A 22,512-nucleotide genomic window follows, 5' to 3' on the forward strand; every position below is an offset into this window, starting at 1 on the left:
AACCCCGCCCTGACCACTTTCACTCCTGTCCTGCTCTTCCCCGCACACACCAGCCAGTCCACTCTTCGGCCTCTGCCCGAGACAAATGTATATTTTGATATTTACACCCGGCGCGGCACCGAGGGAGCGTCTGCATTTATAACTTAGATTTTAAAATTAGTCAAACAATATGAAGCATCTCCTTTTACTTTTAAGTCCCTTAAATACATTGAGCACAGCTTTCTCACCACTTAGATTACTTTTTGATACCATCCTTACACAAAGCAGAAACTTCTTGTATTTTCCGATGACATACAGTACAAGTGGAAAGATTACAGATTTTAATCGTCTTTAATTTTGTTACGTTATACGTTTTAGGAACGTTTCATCTATACAAACACCACAAAACTATTCTCGATTGTATTTCTGAATGTTATGTTACACCTACAGTAGTTCACTGCTTTAAATACATCGAATTAAGAAAGTTAGGTGTAGCACTTTAGATCTTTTTTTCTGAACCGGGGAAAATCTGATCATGTTTCTCTATAACAATAATAAAAGACATTATTTTACATATCACCTTTAAAAGTAGCATCTCAAAGCAATAAAGAAGATGGAAAAACAGTTAAAAGGGACCAAAGTAAATACCAGAAAACGCAAACGCGTTTTTAATAAAATGCTTTTATTCATTCAGCAGAGAGTGAGAGGGACATCCAGCAGAGAGAGACACACACACCGTTTTCCATCGACAAAAGTCTGCATTTTCAGGAGTGTCTCTACCCTCCCAATCCTCCCCAGTAATGCGTCGTACTGCTCCCGCTGCTGCCGAAAAGTCTCCACACAGGTGCCTTTTGCCGAAGTCGGGAGACATTAGAGGCTTGCCACACCCGGACTGTTAAACCAACGCATTAGCACGTCAAAGCCCACTGAGGAGCCGGGCGCAATAACTGTTTTGTCCCTTGATTTACTGATCTGCATTAATTACAGAAATTCCTGCTCTTTGCAGACGACCTGGTCCTGCTGTCGCCCACAGAACAGAGGCTGCCGCAGAACCTGGTGCTGCTGGAGCAGCACTGTCAGACCTGAGTGCTGACAGTCAATCTGGACAAGACCAGAGTTATGGTTTTCCAGAAAAAAAACCAGACCCCCATTAGTCTTCCTGAGATCGTCGGATAATGAACGAATACAAGCATCTTATTAAAAACGCGTTTGCGTTTGTCTGGGTATTTACTTTGTAATCTGTTGTTTACATCTACTGTATTGTTTTGAGATGCCACTTTTAAAGGTGATATGTAAAATAAAGTTTTTTATTATTGTTATAGAGAAAAATGATCAGATTCTCCCTGGTTCAGAAAAAAGACAATTAAAATCTGTAATCTTTCCACTTGTATGTCATCGGAAAATACAAGAAGTTTCTGCTTTGTGCTAAGACATTAACGAGTACAACACCCCTCTCTGCGGGAGTGCTGGCTGTGACGAATTAAACCAGTTTCACAGGTATTTTCAAAGTAGGAAGTACAGTACTTACTAGTTAAGAAAGCTAGGCTCCTCAATTAAATCGCTTTAACATGCTAATGCATTGGTGTAACAGTCCGGGCGTGGCAAGCTTCCAATGTCAACTCGACCCGTCTCTCAAGCTCTTTATAGGCATTAATCAAATGAAGTTTGGATAGCAAAATGGTAAAATTTGTAGTCTATTCCATGCAAATCAAAGACTAACAGAGGTACAGCTTTCATGGCTAGTATTGACAAAAGGTTAAAATATTTGTATTATGTAAGACTGCTATTCCTTGCACTGTGAAATGAGTGTTTGATGATGATTTATTTGTGATCTATTTGATTTTGTTTTTAAACCTTAGTAAAAATAATATATATTTTTGATTCAGTTAAAATACAGGAAAATATAAACATATCTATATATGCATAAAAAAGTATAAATGTAATACTCACCCAATTTGTTTTTTTATTTTCCTATACAATACTGTTTGTTTCTATGGAAAAAAGTGTGAAATCATGTTGAATTTAACTCCTTAACTGATTCCTCAGAAATCAAATTTCTGACAATGGTACAAATTGTCTGATTTTTATAAGCATGTTACTATGCAGTTCAATTAACATGGGGATGCACCCTAGAACTGCCCCTGCAGTGATGTTAACAGTATTCCACAGAGATAAGGCTGATTTACCAATGGGATGCTTTGAAAGTATTTGCAAGAAAATTAGTGAAAGTAGGTTGAATGTCAAACCCAGAATTAAAAGTCATCTGGAGAATAAAATCAAAAACATGGCTTAACTATACAGCTTTTTGAAGTAGAAAACTATAAGAAGAAATGCTGGAAAATATTCTGTAGTTTAATCAATATAACAGACCTAGTGTCAGGCCTAGAGATTACCGTACGTAGCTGCTAACAAGTTTAATGACTTCTCCAAAGGAAAAAAAGTGCCTTAGAAATCTAAAAAAAGTTATAAAATCCACAGGCCTAATGGCATGAGACTTACAAAATATATACCCAGTATTTCTGTACTTTATCTATTACAAAGTAAAAAAGTGAATACAGTAAGTGACTGGTATGTACTACAGGACATAAAGAACACAGAGAATAAAACCTTGAGTGGTGCCAGAGGAAAGAAAAAAACCAAACCAAACGGATGTAGCTAATACAGTGAGGACTAACCTAACTAACCCAAATAAAAATAAAATAAAATAGGGCATCTTCATGCGCCCTAACTTCCCCACAGTGAACTAACGAGAACCAAAATACACATGCCCCTAACCTAGTGTATCTAGACAGAAAACAAACCTACATGTGCACAATGTAACCCGACGACCTTACCTTTACCTTTTCTCCTGGTGTACAATAAGTTCACAGTTATCAATAACGTGACACGAGTGAACCAATTGCACGATTATGGGAAAATTGGTAATACTGAAGAAAATACACGAGCAAGGTATAGGGTAACAAAACGAGCACAAGCAGGGTAAAAAGGAAAGTAACAGGTGCGGGCAAGATAATAACAAAACACAGGTAATCAAAACAAACAAACGAATGAAGCGGAAGCTAAAATGAACTAACACAAACCCTAGTGAGTAAATGCGAACACAAGCCGAAAAGCTAACCAAAAGATGAGCCGAAAGCTGACCGAAGCCAAGAGCTGACCGAAGTTGAGCTGAAAGCTGAACGAAGTTGAATGGAAAAGCAAATGGAGTCTAACCTTTTCTGTTATTTAAACTGTAGATCTTCGGTTCTAATTGGCCGGGTGTAGAGATGATAATGATGTCACTGCTGCAGCAATGGTGTAATGATGGACCAACTCGGGGGGTACCTGAATACAGGAAGTGGAAGAAAAAACAAAACATACAGACACACACAGGGACATAATACTACAATACTAGACTTTAATAGAACATTTATTATCATTTTCAAATATTCATTTAAGTAAAACATACAGACACACACAGGGACATAACACTAGGATATCAGACCTTAATAGAAAATGTAGTCGTACTACACTTGTCCAGAAATACAGCATCAATCAATTGCATAGTGATTGACTTACAAAGAGTTGTAAACATTGAACAACCATACAATAACTGCTATCCCCAGTGTCTGCACAGACCATCGATGGGTACACCAAAGGGTACTTTTCTGGCTTTGTTTCATTACTCTTCCCTTAAATCAGCCATATCTGCAGGATGCTGTGGTCCACTGTGTGCTTTAGTAAACAAATCACTTTTCTTCAACATAGCAACTTCTGGGTTGGTGTAAGGATCATTGGCAAATCACTAAAAGTCAATTTTAAGAGGAATGGTTAACTGAGTTTAAAGTAATTGCCAGAAGGTTTTTTGGCAAAAAAAAAGATTTGAAGCAAGGGATGAGTAGAAAGCTCAGGATGTGATGCTTCAGAAGGTGATGCAGCATAAAGAAGATACTGGAATGTAAAGTCTTAAAGAGAAGAACTCGTGTTAGAGGTCCTCAGTTTCGGAAAAGTGTGATTGCATAAAATGGTATGGGCAGCAGGGAACCCAAGCTGCTGTGTAAAGAATAGGTTTAAGATAGAAGACCAGGTGAAACATCTAGGTAGTTTCATTATATACTGAAATTGAAAGGTATTTTTTTAATGCATCCTATGGCTATACTGTATGTCTGGGAAGGAGGCCCATTAATGCACAGAGGAGTGAACATGTAGAAGGAGGGTCCCAGATTTGGCACAGACTGAGCTGTAGCCCAATTGGGGGCAGCTGAGCAAACATGAATGGCTGGGCGTAGCGCTGTGCTAAAGAGGGAGATATGAAAAGGGAAGGATAGTTCAAATTGCTCAGTCTTTAGGCAGATATGAAGGATATCCGATGAAGGTGAGAAGACAAATCACTATTATTGATTTAATATTGACATTAGGGATAATATTGTGTCACTATTATAAAAAGACAGAGGCCAGTCAAGAATTATCTAAGTAATTCTGTGCACCTGAACTAGTAAAGGGGTAAGTACTTATGTAATTAACAAGTTTTGCAAAGGCCAAATTTAACTCCTTTCCCTCATGAATGTGTTCAGTTTGGGCATTCAAGTTTTGATTTAAATAGTTTACTTAAAATGTATGCATTACATTGTAAGTCAACATAATGGGACATAATTTGAAAGGGTTGTATGCTTTTGCAAAGCACTGTGTCACAGTCTCCTCCTTGCAGAGTTTAGAGGTGTAGATAGAAGATAACAATAACGATGGCACAGCCACAATTGCAAAGTTGTGCAATGTTGTTTATTATGAGGAACTACGTTCCCAAAGTCCACACCCAAAAAAAAACAAAGTGAAAACCACAAACTAACCAGAAAATAAACAACACAAAGCTACAATACAAAATATATATACATTAATTACTGTACAAAAAAAACCACAAGATTGTTGCAGGCAGCTCCAATTCCACCCCCACAATCCACTTTCTCTTAACTCCCCCCTCCTAACTTGAAGAGCTCCTTTTCTAGCTTAAACTCCTCCCCCTAGAATATTCCACTATAAAGCACAAAAAATAATTTGACAAAATAATAATCAGAATTCTGATATAAACATTTCTACATCAAATACACAATTAAACAATGAACATATTATCCAAAATAAAATATCATACTCCTTTTATGTACATAACTGTTGTTTGAGCAAATACTACCCCCTTTTAATGGTATCTTCGTACAATTCAATCCACGCATGCGCAATCCTGAAACAGGCACTACTAAACCAGCCCCTGTTGCCATGCCAAAGTTTGGGTCCTATAGATTTGTAAGGCAAACCATTTTACCAGTGAGAAATCCAAACAGCTTATTTATTTGAGATGCTTGAGTTGATTACCAATTCAGTTCATTTCACTTCTAAAACAAAGGAAAACAGGTGTTTGGTTTAAGTTAATGATTACATTTGATAGTACATGGAACAAGCTTACTTTACTCTGTGTGTGCTCCCACAGAGCAAGCAAAGCTATCCCTGTAATTCCAGACTAGTGTGTTTATATTGAAAACCAGCATTATTGCCTTTGTTTAGATAGTGAAATGTTTACGTATGTGTGTATGTGTTCATGTGGCTACCTCACGAGTGCCAGGTGATCTGGAAACGGAGTTTCCAGTCACACACTGTGTATTGTATACCAATATAATTAAAAGTACAATTAAAAGTAATATGCAATATATTAAATAGTAAGAAATCAGCATAAGATATACCAAATATAGAATACAATATGTGTGATGAGATATTACAATGTGATACACCTCCTCAGAAAAAATTTAAGCAGACTTTCAATTAGCATCTAATCTCACATAGAGCGTAGTTTTAAAAAGCCATATAGACATTGCATGATGCAAACAGATAATATGTATATTAATTATACATTTATATTATATACTAATATAACCATTGTAAGTGCCGAGCACACGGTGGCACGGACAGAGATGCGACTGAGCCCGCGGGGTCGACGGCTGCGAGGGTGGCCCAAGAAGCGGTGGATGGATCGGATCACAGAAGACGTGGAAAGTGAACGTCACCCCGGAAGACACCTATGACCGCGCCAAATAGTGACGTGCGTGCCGACAAGTGGAACCTGCCGATGCGGGATTAACGCTAAAATGAAGAAGACTAATATAACCATTGTACAACTTTAATTATGCAATATATTTAATCTCTTAAGCATCAATAATAATGTTTTATAGAAATTGAATACAAAGGTTTGTACTACACAGGGCATGAGCTATTTTATAATTATCTAGATACTGTACTTATTAAACTCTACTTCACCTATAATAATTAATTATTAATCATTAAAGAATAATTCATTATTTAAATAATAATTAAGCAACAGGTTCGTTCACAGAAATTACAGCCTTTGTGTTCCATCTAATCTGTGTTGTCATTACTAAATTGGACAAGATACAGTATACAACATATTGAAACATTACTTATTCTTTTGTTAGTTCCATAAAATCATTTATAATTGGTAGCAGTGATGGTCTTGTTTCTTTTATAAAGTTTTTTAATTGCTGTCATAACCTCCTCTGTTTTGATTGTGTAAATGATGGGATTCAGCATTGGTGGAATGGTGGAAGACAGGGATGTACTTATTATTCTGGTATTTGGGTGAAGAGTGGACATGATTGCAGCAATATATGTGGCTGATATTGGAAGATAGAAAACTGTAACTAAGAGTAGGTGAGAGGTGCAGGTTTTCATGGCTTTCAGGCGTTGCTCACCTGATGCAATTTTCAGCAAAGCAAATATAATGCAAACATAAGATAACAGAATTAGAACAAGTGGTGCAAAAAGCAAAACTGTGATAGCAATTTTTGCCATTATGTAACTTGGGAAGTTATTATTACAGGCCATACGATACATAGGTCCATGATCACAAAAATAGCTGTCAATCACAATGGTTTTACAGAATGAGAGTGTGGTAATTAAACCCACAGATGTAATCACTAAACCTGATGTGAGAAACCATACAACAGCAAGAATCACAGCCATTTGGCAATTAGTGATGACAATGTGATATTTCAGGGGAAAGCAAATAGCAACAAATCTGTCATAGGCCAATACAACTAGAGTAAGTGACTCTAGGAAAGTAAAGAGATGTACAAAAAACATATTGGCTACACAAGCTTCATATGTGATGAACTGAGAATCAAAGACAAAGGTTTCTATCATCTTAGGAATAAGTGCTGTGCTGCCACACATATCAACTACAGCCAAATTAAAAACAGCCATATACTTTGGTGTGTGAAGACTTTGCTCTATGTATATGATGAACAAAATGAAGGAATTTGCTAGTACTGTTACAGCATAAACAAAACACAAGAAAACATAGTAGTACTGTGCGTGGGGAATGCCAGAAAACCCATTAATATAAAAAAACTGAGGCCGAACAAACGTGGCATTTGCAGACATCACTGAATTTAAGGTGCTCATGGTAGACTTCTTTCTTCTCTCTGTCCTTCTTTGTCTGTAATAACAAAAGTCATAACCATATTAATTGTTAAAATAAATCAAATAAAAATGTGCCTATAGCATGACTGTCCAACCTTTTTTCAGGTGAGAAGGAATTTCAACCACAACATTACAGTTCAAACCCCAAAATGTATTTAATTTTTTATGTAAGGAAAGAGATTTCTAACTATTAAGTTGTAAGGACATACTGTATAGTTACAAATTTGAGGACAGCATTTCGCCTATCCAGTGCTTTTGGTAGTTAGTAGTTAATCAAAGGATCCAGTCCTTTCCAGTCATTTAAGAATAATCTACACAAACACTAATCTAAATCAAAATGTTGATTATCCCCTACATAATAAAGATTAAGTTATTTATTATGCTCTAATGGGCTGAGAAGCTATAGTATCTTTGGAGTGTTGTTTATTTTAAATTTTATTAATTGTAATATTGTGCATTTTGCAGATGTTATTCACACGCATAACAATGACAGTGTCAGTAATTGTTGTATTACAATATAAATCAAATATGTTTTATAGATCATGTTAAAAGGTTTTGCCATTTATTGAGCTTTGAATATAAAAAAATCATTTCCTATAACAAGTCAAATTATAACGTCCTAAACATGAAATTCAAATAATTTGAAAAAATGTTCACCATAGATACTGTATATAACAGAAGTAAAAATACATTCTAACAAATTGTTACATACTGTAACTGCATAATAGAACAATTACCTTTTCCTGCAAATTATTACTTCATTGACATTATAATCAGTATTGTATTGTGTGCATTTTAATCAATATATAACATATAAACAAAACTGTATTCGGTGCTTTATTATTGTTGTTGTTGCCACTTCTAATAGCCTTAACAAAAATAACCTGCAAAATTTTAGACTTCTCTATGGGCACATTAAATAGAAAATCTACTGTAACTTTCATTAGTACCTAACAACTAAGAGATACAGCATGTTTTCTAAATGATATTGTATATTCTTTCAATTAATTTAAACACTAATATAATATTATTTCGGTATAACCTTTTTCAAAATGTAATTACAGGTCATAAAATATTTTATAAATTAAAAAACAAAAATCCATTACTCACCAAAAATGCCAGTAGCACATATAAAAAGATGATGAAACTGAAGTACTGTGGTAAAAGAAACAAATATCACTTGTGTCTTCATTTGGGTTTTGTTGAAAAATATATACATCTTGTGCTTTAACATAAGCATTTTTTTTCTTATGGGTACACATACAGAAACAATTGAGCTTTAAAAGTTCCTCAACTGTAAAGTTTATTTTTAATAAAGAAATGCAATTCATTTCACTGAATAAATAGAAATATAACACTAACAAATAACAAAGGTACTTATACTCACTACAGTATAATTCTATAGAGCTTTCTGTGATGTTCTCTATAATGTTGTATTTAATGCTCACCGTGTTCTTGTAATTTCCTATTTGGTTCGCATGAAAGAAAGAAAATATTAAAACATGTTTAAGTATTGTAAATGACTGTGCATCAAAGCATACAAGTACGATTGGTGAGAAACTAGTTCCTTTTATAAAGAAAATGTTGTATCAACACAATCAACTTGGGAATGTGTTAGGCAGCAGTCTGTACTGTTGCTCTGCCTGTGCTCCACAGAGAGGTAAACATGACTCATTTAATTATATGGCACTGTGTACAATACTTGATTGCTTGTTTATCAAACTAGATCAAATACCAAAAAATATGACACTGCTGAACTTACCGCTTTATAAACTTTAACAGTTTCTGTGTATAATGAACTTAACGACTGTGTAAGCAAATATTAGTACTTATTATAGAAGCTTTTAGATTGATTGTTTCATGGAGAAAACGTATTTAAGCAGAATAGCACAGAGACATTTAACATCTGATGAGAACTGGTGGTATTTGTCAGTTTTTTGGATCACCATGACCATTATAGATATAAAAACTTTTTCAAAACCCGTATAGTTTTAATTGCATCTGTTTGTCTATCAAGACCCTCTGGCACACAGCCCAAACATTTCAAGGTCAGGTCTGAGTCATGTCATAAGCATGTTCTAGCTCATCCACGCTTTTGTCAGTGCCCCTCCCCACAAGCATATCTCTTATCTGACTTTTTGTCGCCATCAGCATAAAAAGAAAAATACTCAGTATCACACATTAATTATTTCCTGCTAATATCTCATTATGTTTGAGGGTACTATGCAATCTCCTTTCATACCTGTCTGCCCTGTTGTCTGTGAATATTTCACCAATAGCTACGATTCTGCTTGTAACCTACCTACCTGTTTATCAACTGTACCTGACTGTATTATGTAATTTAACTAATTTAAATACCATACTAGGAATAATTGATATAAATTTAAAAAGATGCATGCAACTGACTAATGTCCAAAGGAGCATATATCTGTAAAAATATACTCCTCCATCTCTCCATCTTATCCCCCCACCCCACACCCACACACACATATGAATTACATTCAATTCTATACATTTGTGTCAAAGAAAAATCGGTCTGGTGTCGTGTTTCATACACTGCACTGTGAGAAACTCAACATCAGACTTCAAGCTCTATTTTCTGCTTTTCTGTTCATTTGGATTGTGGTCAGGTGGAGTTATTGTTGGGGTCATCTGTGTCTGTGGAGGTAGAAAGGTTTCTTCCTTGGCATGGACAAGAACTTAGGAAAAAATGAGAGGTATGGGGTTATTGTTTGTTATTCACATTGTTGTTGTTGTTTTGTTCTTCTTCCAGACACAGTAAGGAGATGTGGCAGAAGAGTTATGATATAAACAAAGGAAAATAAATTAGAGAGGTGTTTTCCATGCACTGTTTGAAAAGTCACTGCTATAAAAAGAACTGAGGTTGAACATAAAAGTTCAGGGTCAGTTAAAAGTTCAGAGAACACGTCTTTCTTCACCATAGTTTTCTTTTATCTGTAATGAAAATATCAATTCTCTATTTTTTAGTGATATTACAAAAAACAGTGTTATTCTACAGTTTGCTCATTTTTTTATTTTCTCCAGTGAAAGATTTGCTCACAATTTTAAGCTAGAAAGACTAGAGCTAAGCAGGATGCTCATCTAAGTAGAATTTTATTTAACCTTTGAAAAGGAACTCAAAAGTAATCAAACAGTAATCACCTAACTATATATAGAGGTCACATACCTATATAGCTACATTATGATCACAATCACATGCTATTGCTGAATTACTGAACACAAGTTAGATTTGGGAGTTATAGAATTTGTGCAGCATGGTTTACATTAAGGGTGTTGTTGAATAGCTTCACAAAATTAAAGTTATAATCGACTTCTTTATTAAATGCATGTACTGTATGTTAAACAACTTAACAGTATTACTTTACTATATACAGTAATTACGGTACAGACTATACATATTTCAATCTACTGCCCCCAGTATTTCAATAAAACATGATTTAACTATTATTTCCAACAATTTAATTCACAGAATTATCTCTAAAGTCAAATATGCTTGTCTTAACAATAGACATTGCAATATTACAAATAGTCTTTCATTTGGTGAATTAAATTCCAAATAAAATGTCTGGAAGACCATTACAAAGGGATTGTATACTTCATATTTTAGTGTGTGTTATTAATTTTCTAGGCTTAGGAAACGACAGTTCTACATCCACACATAATTTAAGAAACACCCAAAACACTGAAGTAAATTTCTTGATTGATGGCATTATGTGTGTCAGCTTTGATTGGGTCTGTTTGGATATTCGAGGTTCATATTGTACATTTCTTAGAGATTCGTAGAGATATCTCTAAAAATCGTAGACTGTTAATTGTATTAATCTATAAAAGCAGTAGAGTTTATTCTTCTATAATGCAGTTATGAAGAAAAGTGGTTTAAAGTGGGAGTTAGAAATAATAGCTATTATGCAGTTGCTCATTCAATTTAATAAATATAATGCTAAAACAGGAATAGTGCTGAACAATTAATGTTATCATTTGAAGATATTTATGATTTCAACCACCTATTGGCAAATTAACACAATGATATTCCCTTTGTAAAAGTAAAAATAACAAAGAACATAAAGATTCATTTCAATTTGCAATGAAACATCTCCAAATACAAAATCATGTATATTAAATCACACAATAAAATTGGTATTAGTTTCTATTTATGTATTTATTATTATTCAATATATCGTATTAATATGATAGCTTTTACAGAAAAGAAATAGGGTCCATGTTACAGTACATACAACACCTGTAAAGCAGAAATAAAAGCAGGAGATCAAGGTTTCTGTGAAAGATAAAAAGTCAGCAGGGAGACGAAGATGAATAATTATACTCTAGTAGAGTAACACTTCCAGAGGGCACTGGAGAGAGACCTCTGACCGTAGCAAGTACAAAACACTGAACATGAGAAAAATTGCAGACAATGTAGTGTTCAGCAGTTGAATGTTGCCCAACATTTACATTTACATTACCCCTTCCTTTATTTGTGTTGGCCCTGTGTGCGGACTGAGTCGATCAGGTGGAGTAATTCAGCAAAAAAAACGCTGCAGCTTCTGTGCACGACAATACTGAGTGTGCTGAAAGCCGAGAGAAAAAAAAGTTCCCCCTTGCTCTCTAAGCCATAGTGCAGTGCTTAATTTTTGTGACCTCTTGAGATCTATTGTGTTGGTTGCGTATTTGATATTGTGGTGCTCTGTGGTAGAACTGTGGTTTCGTACTTAAAAGTAATACTCTTAAAAAGGTTTTTCCTGAGGAAAAATGATGGCTGTTAAGACATCTGAATTAGAGTTGCTCATAAGCTCTCTCTCTAGCAATGACAATCCTGACTACTGAGACAGTATTGAGAAATAGAATTTTGACAAACCAGCTCATTGTGGGAGGTTCTGTGAATGCAATGCAGATTGTATCTAATTTCACTTTGAACCTCGCTAAACAGCTTGAATTGACTTTGCTCGAGTTATCGAAGTTCCAAAAGCTTCAGGGTAAACTTGAGAGATATAGGTCTGAGCAAGTTGAGTTGTTAGACATAATCAATGTGAAAGCCAACAAGAGGTTTCAGCGAAAATAGAGGACTTGTCTGTTGAGAAAGCTGTCGCTGAGAAGGCCTAGCCCGCATGGAAAAGAAAGGTAATTGGAGAGTTTATACGAACGTAACCATAAAATACATGAGGACTTGTTGCGTGTCGGTGAAGATAAAGACTTGCTTGGACAGGAACTGGATGCTGCCCTGCGTGGAGCACAGCAATTACAGTGCAGGCGTTCCTTACCGTGAAGTAGTACGGAGTGCTCGCTCAAGCTAAGGGCTCTGCCTGAGAGAGTTCTCCCGGCCAGGATCTGTAACTGGGTCATTGTCGGGTAGAACGCCGAGCCCCAAATGAGACGCTAGTGCGAGTCAATTAATGCGTAGGCCCCCCAACCATGATCTCTGCCATCTCTCCATCAGTGGAGAAGCTAAGAAAATAAACCTCCACTCGCTGAGACCACTAGCGAAGGAAATAGAGAGATTTGAGCCCACCGTGTCAGGGAATAATGTCGAGAGTTACATCGATCAGCTCAGGTACACACTGCAGTTTATGCCAGACACTACGGAACAGGAGAAAGCGTTGCTGGTGAGAGAAATTACCAGCAGAGCCGTACATGAGTGAATGGTTATAATAATAATAATTGCTTACACTTTATATTACGCATTTCTGGACACTCCACTCAAAGTGCTTTACAGTTAATGGAGACTCCCTTCCACCACCACCACCAATGTGCAGCATCCACCTAGATGATGCGATGGCAGCCATGGTGCACCAGAACGCCAGAAGGTGGTTAGGCAGACAAAAGAGGTCTGTAATGACTTTGAGGAGCGGTGATCCAAGACTAGGGTGCGTTTATTCACCATCACGTTAAGCACGAGAGAGCCGAGTCCCCTTGCTAATATTACGAGAGACTTAGACGCACATATTATAGACACGCAGGACGAAATTATAAGGGTTGCAAAGAGAATGCAAATCTCAAATTTTACGCTTGTGTACAAAAGGTCAGAATGTAGACGCAAGACCTGTTTAGGGAGATTAGTGCCACTGTAGCCAGTCTAGCCGTGGGACAAATCCCAACCCACTTGATCCCACTCTTCTCAGTAGAGGTGCATGTGACGTTAACCACCCCACAGCTCGTAGGGCATCCAGAAGACGATCAAAGTTGGTATTCGATTCCATATCTTGAGATGGGTATGTCTACATAAGCTATCCATTGGCTGTGTCTAAATGATCCACCACTGAAGGGTGTAAAGCTACTATAATGAGAAGAGGGAGGTTAATGAAACCCATGGAGAGCAAGTGGGAAGTAAATGGCTGGTCAGCTACCAAAATGCAGCTGCCCAAATCAAACAGTTCCCGAGAAGGCCATAGTGCATCTTGGTGACTTAACACTGTACCATCTAGAACCAGAATGATATGAGACCAAACTTGAGGTTGTGGATGCCTTCAGGGGCCACACTGTTGAATTGGATGGTAAAATCCAAGAGACAGTAAGCCTTGAAGAGGTACAGGTAGTTGAGTTTGCTTTTAATGGAACAGACCTCCAAACCACCCTGGTAGGTGCCCAACACAGTTTTTATGGTTCATTAGGGGGACTGGAAACAGGAACCGTTGTTATTCTAACGTTGCTGCTGGGTAGCTGGATCATGACTTGCAGTGTACTCTGGATGCTGTACTCTCAAATAAAGACGTTGCAGGGTAGAGTGAATGAGTCAAAGGGAGTGGTAGCATGTCAAAGAAAGGAAGTAACCTCTCCCAAATATTCGCCTACTATAGAGGTATCAGATAGTGACAGTGAACTTACTGATGTGTCAAGACTAGACTGAGATAATGTCTCCTACTTTATTTATACATGCTCCTGGTACTATGATAAACTGATGCTTAGTTTCTCATGTGAGTGTGACTTATTGTCTGTACTAGCGGATGTTATTTATAATGTTTGTTTACAATGCTGGTTTTTGCATGAATTCTCGAGACACAATGTGGATATTCCTTAAAAATACAATGGACATCACATAACCCTGTGTTTTGGTCTAAAGACAACAACGTATCAGGACCTCATGACCTTCCAAAAGGGGGGTATATAGCGGCAATACTTATTAATAATGCTGGAATTAAGTTTGCTGTCCCCCCTGCCAGTCTGTCTCCCTCAACTCTTTGGTGCTGGACACAGAAAGGTCATTCCATGTGGTTCAGATTTAAGGTGTTTTTCTGTCTGATAGAGTTTTCTGACAGCTCCCAGGGCTAAGATTCTCCAGCCACCTTAATGAGTGGTCATCTCTGGCGCTTTTCTGTTTGGGAGATTCCAAGGGAGAGTCTCATCCCAAGTTGTTTACAACCCTAAGGTCAGAGAGCATTGTAACCCATCCTCCACCTTGATCAGCCAATCAGGAACTGGTAGAGCAGGGTAACCTCACATTGAATTCACGCAGAACTTACAACCAATGAACGACCGAAGTTCCTCCAGATAAAAGAGGCAGCACAGGGCCCAGAAGGCATGCCTCCAGGAAGTTCTCAGACTCAGCTCGGACAATCATATGATGGCCAGTTTGTCTGAGTGCCAGGATTTTACTTTGTTTTAAGAGTCGAGACCGGAGGTCACCCGCGAGTAACCAAAGGATCCTCCCGAGGTTAGCCCAGCAGCAAGCCTCGTGAACCGCTGATAACCCACAGTGAGTGCTCGCCTGATCAATGAGTGAACTTTGTTTGGAACTGTCGACAGCTGAATCTCGGTATTCAGGACTAGCACTACATCTGGAATGAATCAGTCTTCTTCCCGTCTAAAGAGTGTGACTTGCTCAGACCTGCAGTCACTTTTCATTTCCACAAACTCTGCTAGTTCAGCCAGGACTCGCTAGCCAGGTCCACAGAGAGGCACCGCCAGCGCGTTGCAGTAGGAATCTCTAACTCCTTCTCCCACACCTCCAGACGCACCAGGCTGGCACCGGGCCAGAGGACGCCGATTGGACGCAACAACAGCCGGTTGCTGTTCCTTTGTGTCCGTGGGAGATCTGAATGTACATAAATTGCATGAGTGTTCAACTTCTACATTGCAGCTTGAGAATTCACTTGTTACCTCAATCCCAGTTGATGTCAATTTAATTAATATGAGTGATGTTCTTGCTGTTGAGTATCTAGTGTAGAAGTTGTAATCAAAAACCTCACTAAAGAAACGGTATAAATGAATGGTATACTCAATGTATGTATCTCTTGGTATTTGTAAGTCTTCGTGACTAAATACAGATCAGCCATTCAAAATGAGCAAGATACGCCGCGTTAAAACACGGTGGACATTGGGCAACATACAGCTTCATACCACAACGTATCACATATTTTTTTAATTAGGATAATAGTACCTTGTAAAACTGCCAGGTGGAGCAAAAAAAGGTTAGCGTCTTATGCACAGGATTTGATCTGTCGCCAGAAAACTTCCGGTTTCAAATCCTGGTCACTGCTGACAATCTTTCCAATTAAGAATTTAAGTTGTATACTGTTTAGGCTTTTAATAATTTTAAACTGTGTATTACAGCATGTTAAACATTAGATATTAAAAAGTCTGTATATTTTTTAAAAGCAAGATTGCTCAGTTGGACAAAAGTACACAACCTTCCACCTTCATCATAAATATTTTATGCATCAGAGTCTTTAACTTGGTAACTTAGAGTGGGTTCTGTTTTTAACGTGCTTGTTCTAACATTATTAAGCTTATATTCTGTACTTCATAAAAAGTTATGACATTTTTTCCTTTTCTAAGAATACATAGTAAGAACACCACTTGCTGTTATTGTAAAAAGATCAATGTTTGAGTGATTTAACATCACTTGATAGTTTTATTAATATGGAATCGTGTAACTAAGTAGCTAGCGTATCACAGGTGGACATTTCGGAAACATTTTGACATCTGTTTCTTTTTAAAAAACTTTTATTGTCCTTTAAGTGGTAATGGACAAAGCACTGCACCCAATGGTTCAAAGCGCCATCAGAGTATTACTTTTGGTTTCATTCTTATATAGCGAATACATAAAAATAGTCCACCATTAAAGCTTGTTGTTGCCTCTGGCATGAATTTGTGTATCTGGGTGAGTTAAGTAATGGTTTTGTGATTAAAGATTTCTTCGCAAAATTCTTTAAGTTAAACAAAGTAGGGAAGAAGGGTTATTTTTACAATTGGCACCCTGAGATTCTGACTGATTTAATTCCCCTCATTTAGCTGAAATGGTTAAAGAAATCATGCAGTAGTCACAGTATATGTATTGGAAGGCGGTCTGTTTTATTAACCCCTCTGTCATTGCATTGCAAAAGGTGATAAACTACATTATTTACTGGGGCGCAGTTGAGTTCAAAGAAGGAAGTCTGTGAAGCCCTCTGATGTCTCATCAATGTTTATTGGTACCAAACATTGATGAGACATCACGGTTCTGTACAGATTACAGAAAAGTGAACGCAGAAACTCCACCAGACATTATATGTACTGTTTAATCATAGTCAAGGACCGATGCGCTGTTCCCTTTTGTAACAGGGTTACTCCATGGAAATTAGACACAAGAAGAGTATTATTGGACTATGTTGTGTGGTTCTGACAGAATTTATCTGTAAACTGAAGAGTTACAGAGGAGACAGGTTGTGTATTGTCTCTTTTTACACTTGTAAGAACATTCCAATGTTAATGCAACACGGAAGATATTATTAATAATCTTTCAAATCTGAAGCTGTTAACTCTACTTCACACCTGCATGTCAAGCTCATGGTTTCAAAATAAATAAAAAAAACATAAAACCTTTGATTGGATGAGAACATCATGATTGTTTCGCAAGAATGTGAAAGGTAACAATTTGTTACAGTTACTATCAGGAGAAAAAAAAGTTTATTTTTTAGTTATTTGTGGTTGCTGCAATTTTTTTACCCTTTGCAATAGCTGGATAGTTAACACTTCCCAATTGCTTTATCAGTCTGTGGGGGGAAGCTCTCCTTGACAGCTGACACTCCTCCATATGCTTAAGTGAAAAATTAATAAAAATGCTATTGTAAACGTCATATTTACAATTTGCTTAAAATAAAATCGGTTGTAAGTTTCTCTAAAGCTTTCTCAATCAAGAACGAGAATTCACGTAGGGAGCTGTATGAGCATGCGTAGGCTGCAAAAGTTCAGCTTAAGAGGGAAGAAAAAGCATTCAGAGAAACAATGTTTCAGGTGTGAAGAATACAGAGCCCCAATTCAATTGCAGCCTAAACCTTTCTCCACACACCCTGCCCCCGTTGCGATTGGAATATACATAAACAAAGCACTGAAAGCTTTACAGTAGATGATCAGGTGTTACGTAGGGATGGTAGATCATTCTGGCTTTATGAACTCACACCTGTGATTTGATTAATTCAAAATACGTTTTTTTTTTAAATTGAACCAGGTACTAGATCTTGTTTATATAAAAGTTATATCACTGGGCAGTGGTGGACGGTTAGTGGATGGTGTGCTATTTTGTCAGCAAACTGCTAATCTGCTTAACACCTGTAGAAAACATGATTTTATTTCTGTACGTAATGCGTGTTGTGTTTACAAAATTAAAGTGTTTCAAATGTTTAATTACGACGTAAAAATAACTTACAGCTTACACTAAGACTCAAAGACTCTACGTGCATAAAAAGTGTTTTTAACTGATTTATATATAGTCTTTTCATGTTGATTTAATTGTCCTTTCAGTTAGATTGCATAATTATTATCGAATCCTTTAACTCGTTCACCTGTGATTATTTTGGAAATATTTTGACATGTTTCTTTTAACTCGGAATTTGTAATGTTGGCCGCTTTGAATGAGTAAACTTTGATCCAGTACAAATAAATGTATTTCCCACAAGCTATACTGTAGTGGCTTTAAAATTATACAACATTGTGCTGTTTGCATGTGGTACGTCTTTGTTCAAGTTTTAAAACCACAGCATGGAAAATGAGTGTTAAGAAAAAACAGGACATTTGATTGCTGGTTGCCTTATGTTAAACAGCAACAATGACAACAGAACATGCTAAAATGCTTTCCCATCCCCCAGAACTGGCAGAACTGTCTATTCTACATTACATTACACAGCTGGGTGTAACACGCCTAACCTTTTTGAGAAGTAGAGCTGTGTTACATGAAGTGGCTGCAATGGAATATACAAGTAGGTAAAAGTAAATTCCAAGCTGGAAAGAAAAGACACAATGTGTCTCCTCCATAAATCTTCAGTTTACAGACTGTCCAAAGTCATTTATTATTAATAATATCTTCCGTATCACATTAAATTTGGAACGTTTTTATTTTACGTGTAAATCCACCTATTTTCAAATCACTTTATCCAGGACAGGTAACAGTTTCACCAATAATATTTGGTAACATTTTTTACGATTTTGACAGACTTCACAATGCTTTGACTGATGCTTAAAAATGCAACAAGGCGTACTCTGGTAAGAGCAAAGGACATCCTTCCGCCTGTGAAAAGATTTGCATATGTACTTTGTGAAAACAGGAAATACAGAGGGGGTTTCAGAAATACCAAAAAAATTAATATAGTTTCCATAATGTTTACTATTGTAGTTTTTAAAAGAAATGTGTATTTGTTAAAAGAAAGATCAGGCTGTGATGGGGTTCGAACCCCAACCTCCAGCATGTGAGTCACAGGCAAAAGCCGTTACACCACTACATTGCTTGATAACGTAAGCTATAACTGTAAAGGACAGTTGAAATGTTTCCAAGTAATCACGGGTGAATGAATCAAATTGATGCAGATGTTTACAGAGAAAATGGACTACGGTAATAATTTGAGCTATATAAAAATAAATAAATCCTTAATTTCTTTAGATATGCGATTCCACATTATATTCCCTATTAATCAAATTCTACAAAGAAGGTTTTTTTTACTGCGATAAGCAGTGCAAGTCTTCATAGAAAAGATTAAAACATTTAACTTTTTAAAAAATATATAAACTTAATACAGTCAGAAAAAGCACATAAAAACTCTTCCAAAATAACCACAGTAAGTAACCAAATGAAAGATTTTGATGCTTAAAATGTTTATGAATAAAGTGGAATACTGGTGTGTTTTTTTTATTTAAACTACCAATACCTGCCATATATAGCTTACATAATATTTCAGGTGGGTAGCTGCATCAGCATGCATAGGCTGCAAAGGAAGAAGTAATAGGTTTATTCCATGCTGAAAAGAGAAGAAAGAAAACACAATGTTTCGACTTGGAGCCTTCGTCAGGTGTGAGGTCTCACACCTGAAGAAGGCTCCGCACTCAAAACGTGTTTTCTTTCTTCTCTTTTCAGCATGGAATAAACCTATTACTTGTTCGCTTACAAAATATGTTTATATTCCTAAATTAATATCATTTATGACGTTCAGAGACATTATGCTCCTGTTTTTTTGTGCTCAGCTGCCAACATTTCCCTTTAGTTGTAAAATGCCATATTAATATTCAATATTAATTGGATTTAAACATGCACAGTAAAGAGATTAAATGAAGCAATCGTTTCACTAACAACCAATGCACCATGAGTGCTGCCTGTCGGTCATTTTGGCCAGCCAATCACGTACTGTGGTATAACACCCTAATCTGCAGATAATATCACGCAGTACGGGGATTTACTGCGCATTTTGAATGGCACATTTTATGTAGTAATAAATGTATTCTCGTGTATTAGTATCCGTGTGCGTGTGTTGCTGAGTTCTTCCGCAAGGTCGATTTTCTAATAGCCATCGAAGAATCATTTTGTGACTTACTGCTACAATTAATAATTGTCCAAGTAAATGCATGAAACCCCTATATCTATATATTGGCATCTATATTTAATGGTGTGCCAAAGTTTACAAATCACAGTTTAATTCATGTTAGAATCAACCGCAGAAGTACATACTTTAAAATAGTACAATAATATTTATAATATATTAAATTTATTTTGAAAAATGTAAAAAAAAGTTGTGCTTAAAATGAATAGGAATAGTGTCCACAGTACAGTATGACACACTTTTGAAGTTGAAAAAATGTTTCTATGAAATGTACATAGCACAGAGATGAAACTGAAGACAAAATCAACTATAGTCTGGTAGAGTCACACTGGTAGAGTGACAGTACCAAAGAGCATTGAAAAAAGAATAGCAGAATAAGAAAAGAATTAGCACAAAAGGAGAGTCTCGATGGGTGATGACAGATTGAGACTAGTAGGAGAGAAGACAGTAAGAAGAACAAAATAAGTAATGTGTAGGTTTGTAGAATAGGTGTAAAGCTTAAACAGTACAAGGAGAAAGGTTCAGGCAGATACAGCTGAATAAATAAAGTGCAACAAAGAAGCCAAAACAGAATAGAGAAACAGTGAGGGTGCTGCATGACAATGAACAAAGAACAAAATAAAGAAATGTACAAAACTGTTAAAATAATAGCTATATGCAGCTACGTTCAAAGGAATGAGCTACAAGTCAATACAAAACTTAAAAATAATATGAGTTTCATTCATTTCTCATTGTATTTCATGTACAATTACATGGTTTCATATTCAATTCCTTCAAAATGTATACAGTATATTAATCCTATTTATACATTCCTGAAGATATTTCACTAATGTCTTATATTCAAACTCTACAAATTCTGTTAATTGATTCTACTTACTTTAGGTTTAATTGTCTTGTTTCTTTTGTGAAGCCTTTTCACTACTTTCATTACCTCCTCTGTCTTGATTGTGTAGATGATGGGGTTCATCATTGGTGGAATGGTGGAAGATAAGGATGTACTTATTATCCTGATATTTGGGTCAACAGTGGTAATGTTTGCTGCAATGTAGATGGCAGATATCGGAAGGTAAAACATTGCCACCAAGATTAAATGGGAGGTGCAGGTTTTCATTGCTTTTATGCGTTCCTCCAATGAAGCGATTTTTAGCACTGCCAAAATTATACACGCATAGGTAGAGAGAATAAGAGTCAAAGGTGCAGCGAGCAATACTATAATACTGATCTGGGTAATTACATAATTGGGAAAATTGTCATTGCAGGACATACGATACACAGGTCCATGATCACAGAAATAACTGTTTATCACAATAGATTTGCAGAATGATAATCTGGTAATGAAACCTACACCTACAATTACTACCCCAGCTGCTAGAATCCATATTCCACCTAACATTTTACCCATTCCAGCAGTAGTAAGGATTAAATGATATTTCAGAGGAAAGCAAATAGCAACAAATCTATCATATGCCAATAAAACAACGGTAAATGACTGCAGAAATTGAAATAAATGTACAAAAAACATATTGGCTAAGCAGGCTTCATATGTGATTAAAGGAAAATCAAACAGAAAAGCCTCGATCATTTTAGGAATGAGAGCTGTGCTGCCACACGTGTCAACTGCAGCTAAATGAAAAACAGCCATATACTTTGGGGTGTGAAGACTTTGTTCTATGTAAATAATAAACATAATGAAAGAGTTTCCTAATAGTGTTACAGTGAAAACAAAACACAAGAAAATGTAATAGTATTTCACATAAGGAATATTAGAAAGTCCATTGATATAAAAGAACTGAGGTCGAACTAATGAAACATTTGGAGGAAGTGTTGAATTCAAGGAACTCATGAGGCTGGTTTTTCCCAGTTGTTGTCTCTGTCCTGTAATTGAAAAGTCATTATTGCATTGCATTTTAAAAGTTTTTCTTTCTGTACTATAATTTACAACATGCAAGAATTTCAACTGCAGTAGTACAGAATGCAGTCAAAATAGATTAAATTTCGGTGTTATTTTTGCTCCATGTAAATAATAAGCATGAATGTAATAATGGTTCACATGAGATATGTTAGAAAATCATTGATACAAAGGAAAGGAGGTCAATCAAATTAAAGATTTTGAGGAACTGTTGAATTCAAAGAGATCATGTTAGTTTCTTTACAATTGTCTTGTTCTGTCCTGTAAGTAAAAGGATTTAAAACTCAATATTACAAAAATGGAGAAGACACAATTTGGGTTTTCTTTTATTTTATGATGTTTGGAAAGACTTGACAATTTGAGGTC

At 36.2% G+C, this 22,512-nt stretch overlaps 2 protein-coding genes across 2 annotated transcripts; both read right to left on the bottom strand.

Moving 5' to 3' along the window:
• Nucleotides 1-6,358: 6,358 nt before the first annotated feature.
• On the bottom strand, nucleotides 6,359-7,441 carry LOC148658307 (olfactory receptor 51F2-like). Its single transcript, XM_088641935.1, has one exon. It carries the CDS (start codon nucleotides 7,420-7,422, stop codon nucleotides 6,445-6,447), a length of 978 nt encoding a protein of 325 aa, XP_088498061.1. The 5' UTR covers nucleotides 7,423-7,441; the 3' UTR covers nucleotides 6,359-6,444.
• Nucleotides 7,442-15,311: 7,870 nt separating this feature from the next.
• On the bottom strand, nucleotides 15,312-22,080 carry LOC148658308 (olfactory receptor 51F2-like). Its single transcript, XM_088640477.1, has 2 exons — nucleotides 21,111-22,080; nucleotides 15,312-15,487 (listed from the first exon to the last, which is right to left on the bottom strand). The coding sequence occupies exons 1-2, from the start codon at nucleotides 22,078-22,080 to the stop codon at nucleotides 15,312-15,314; spliced, it is 1,146 nt and encodes a 381-aa protein (XP_088496603.1).
• Between the last annotated feature and the right edge of the window lie 432 nt (nucleotides 22,081-22,512).

The sequence above is a fragment of the Lepisosteus platostomus genome, chromosome 7, assembly GCF_059453375.1.
Source record: "Lepisosteus platostomus isolate fLepPlt1 chromosome 7, fLepPlt1.hap1, whole genome shotgun sequence".
Taxonomy (NCBI): domain Eukaryota; kingdom Metazoa; phylum Chordata; class Actinopteri; order Semionotiformes; family Lepisosteidae; genus Lepisosteus; species Lepisosteus platostomus.

Excerpts from the sequence above, each read along its gene's own strand:
- LOC148658307 (XM_088641935.1), bottom strand. The coding sequence starts at position 7,422 with ATGAGCACCTTAAATTCAGTGATGTCTGCAAATGCCACGTTTGTTCGG.
- LOC148658308 (XM_088640477.1), bottom strand. The coding sequence starts at position 22,080 with ATGAGTTCCTTGAATTCAACACTTCCTCCAAATGTTTCATTAGTTCGA. Across the intron at positions 15,488-21,110 it reads GACAATTAAACCTAAAGTAA|ATCTCCCACGGACACAAAGG; the intron begins GTAGAATCAATT and ends ATGTACATTCAG.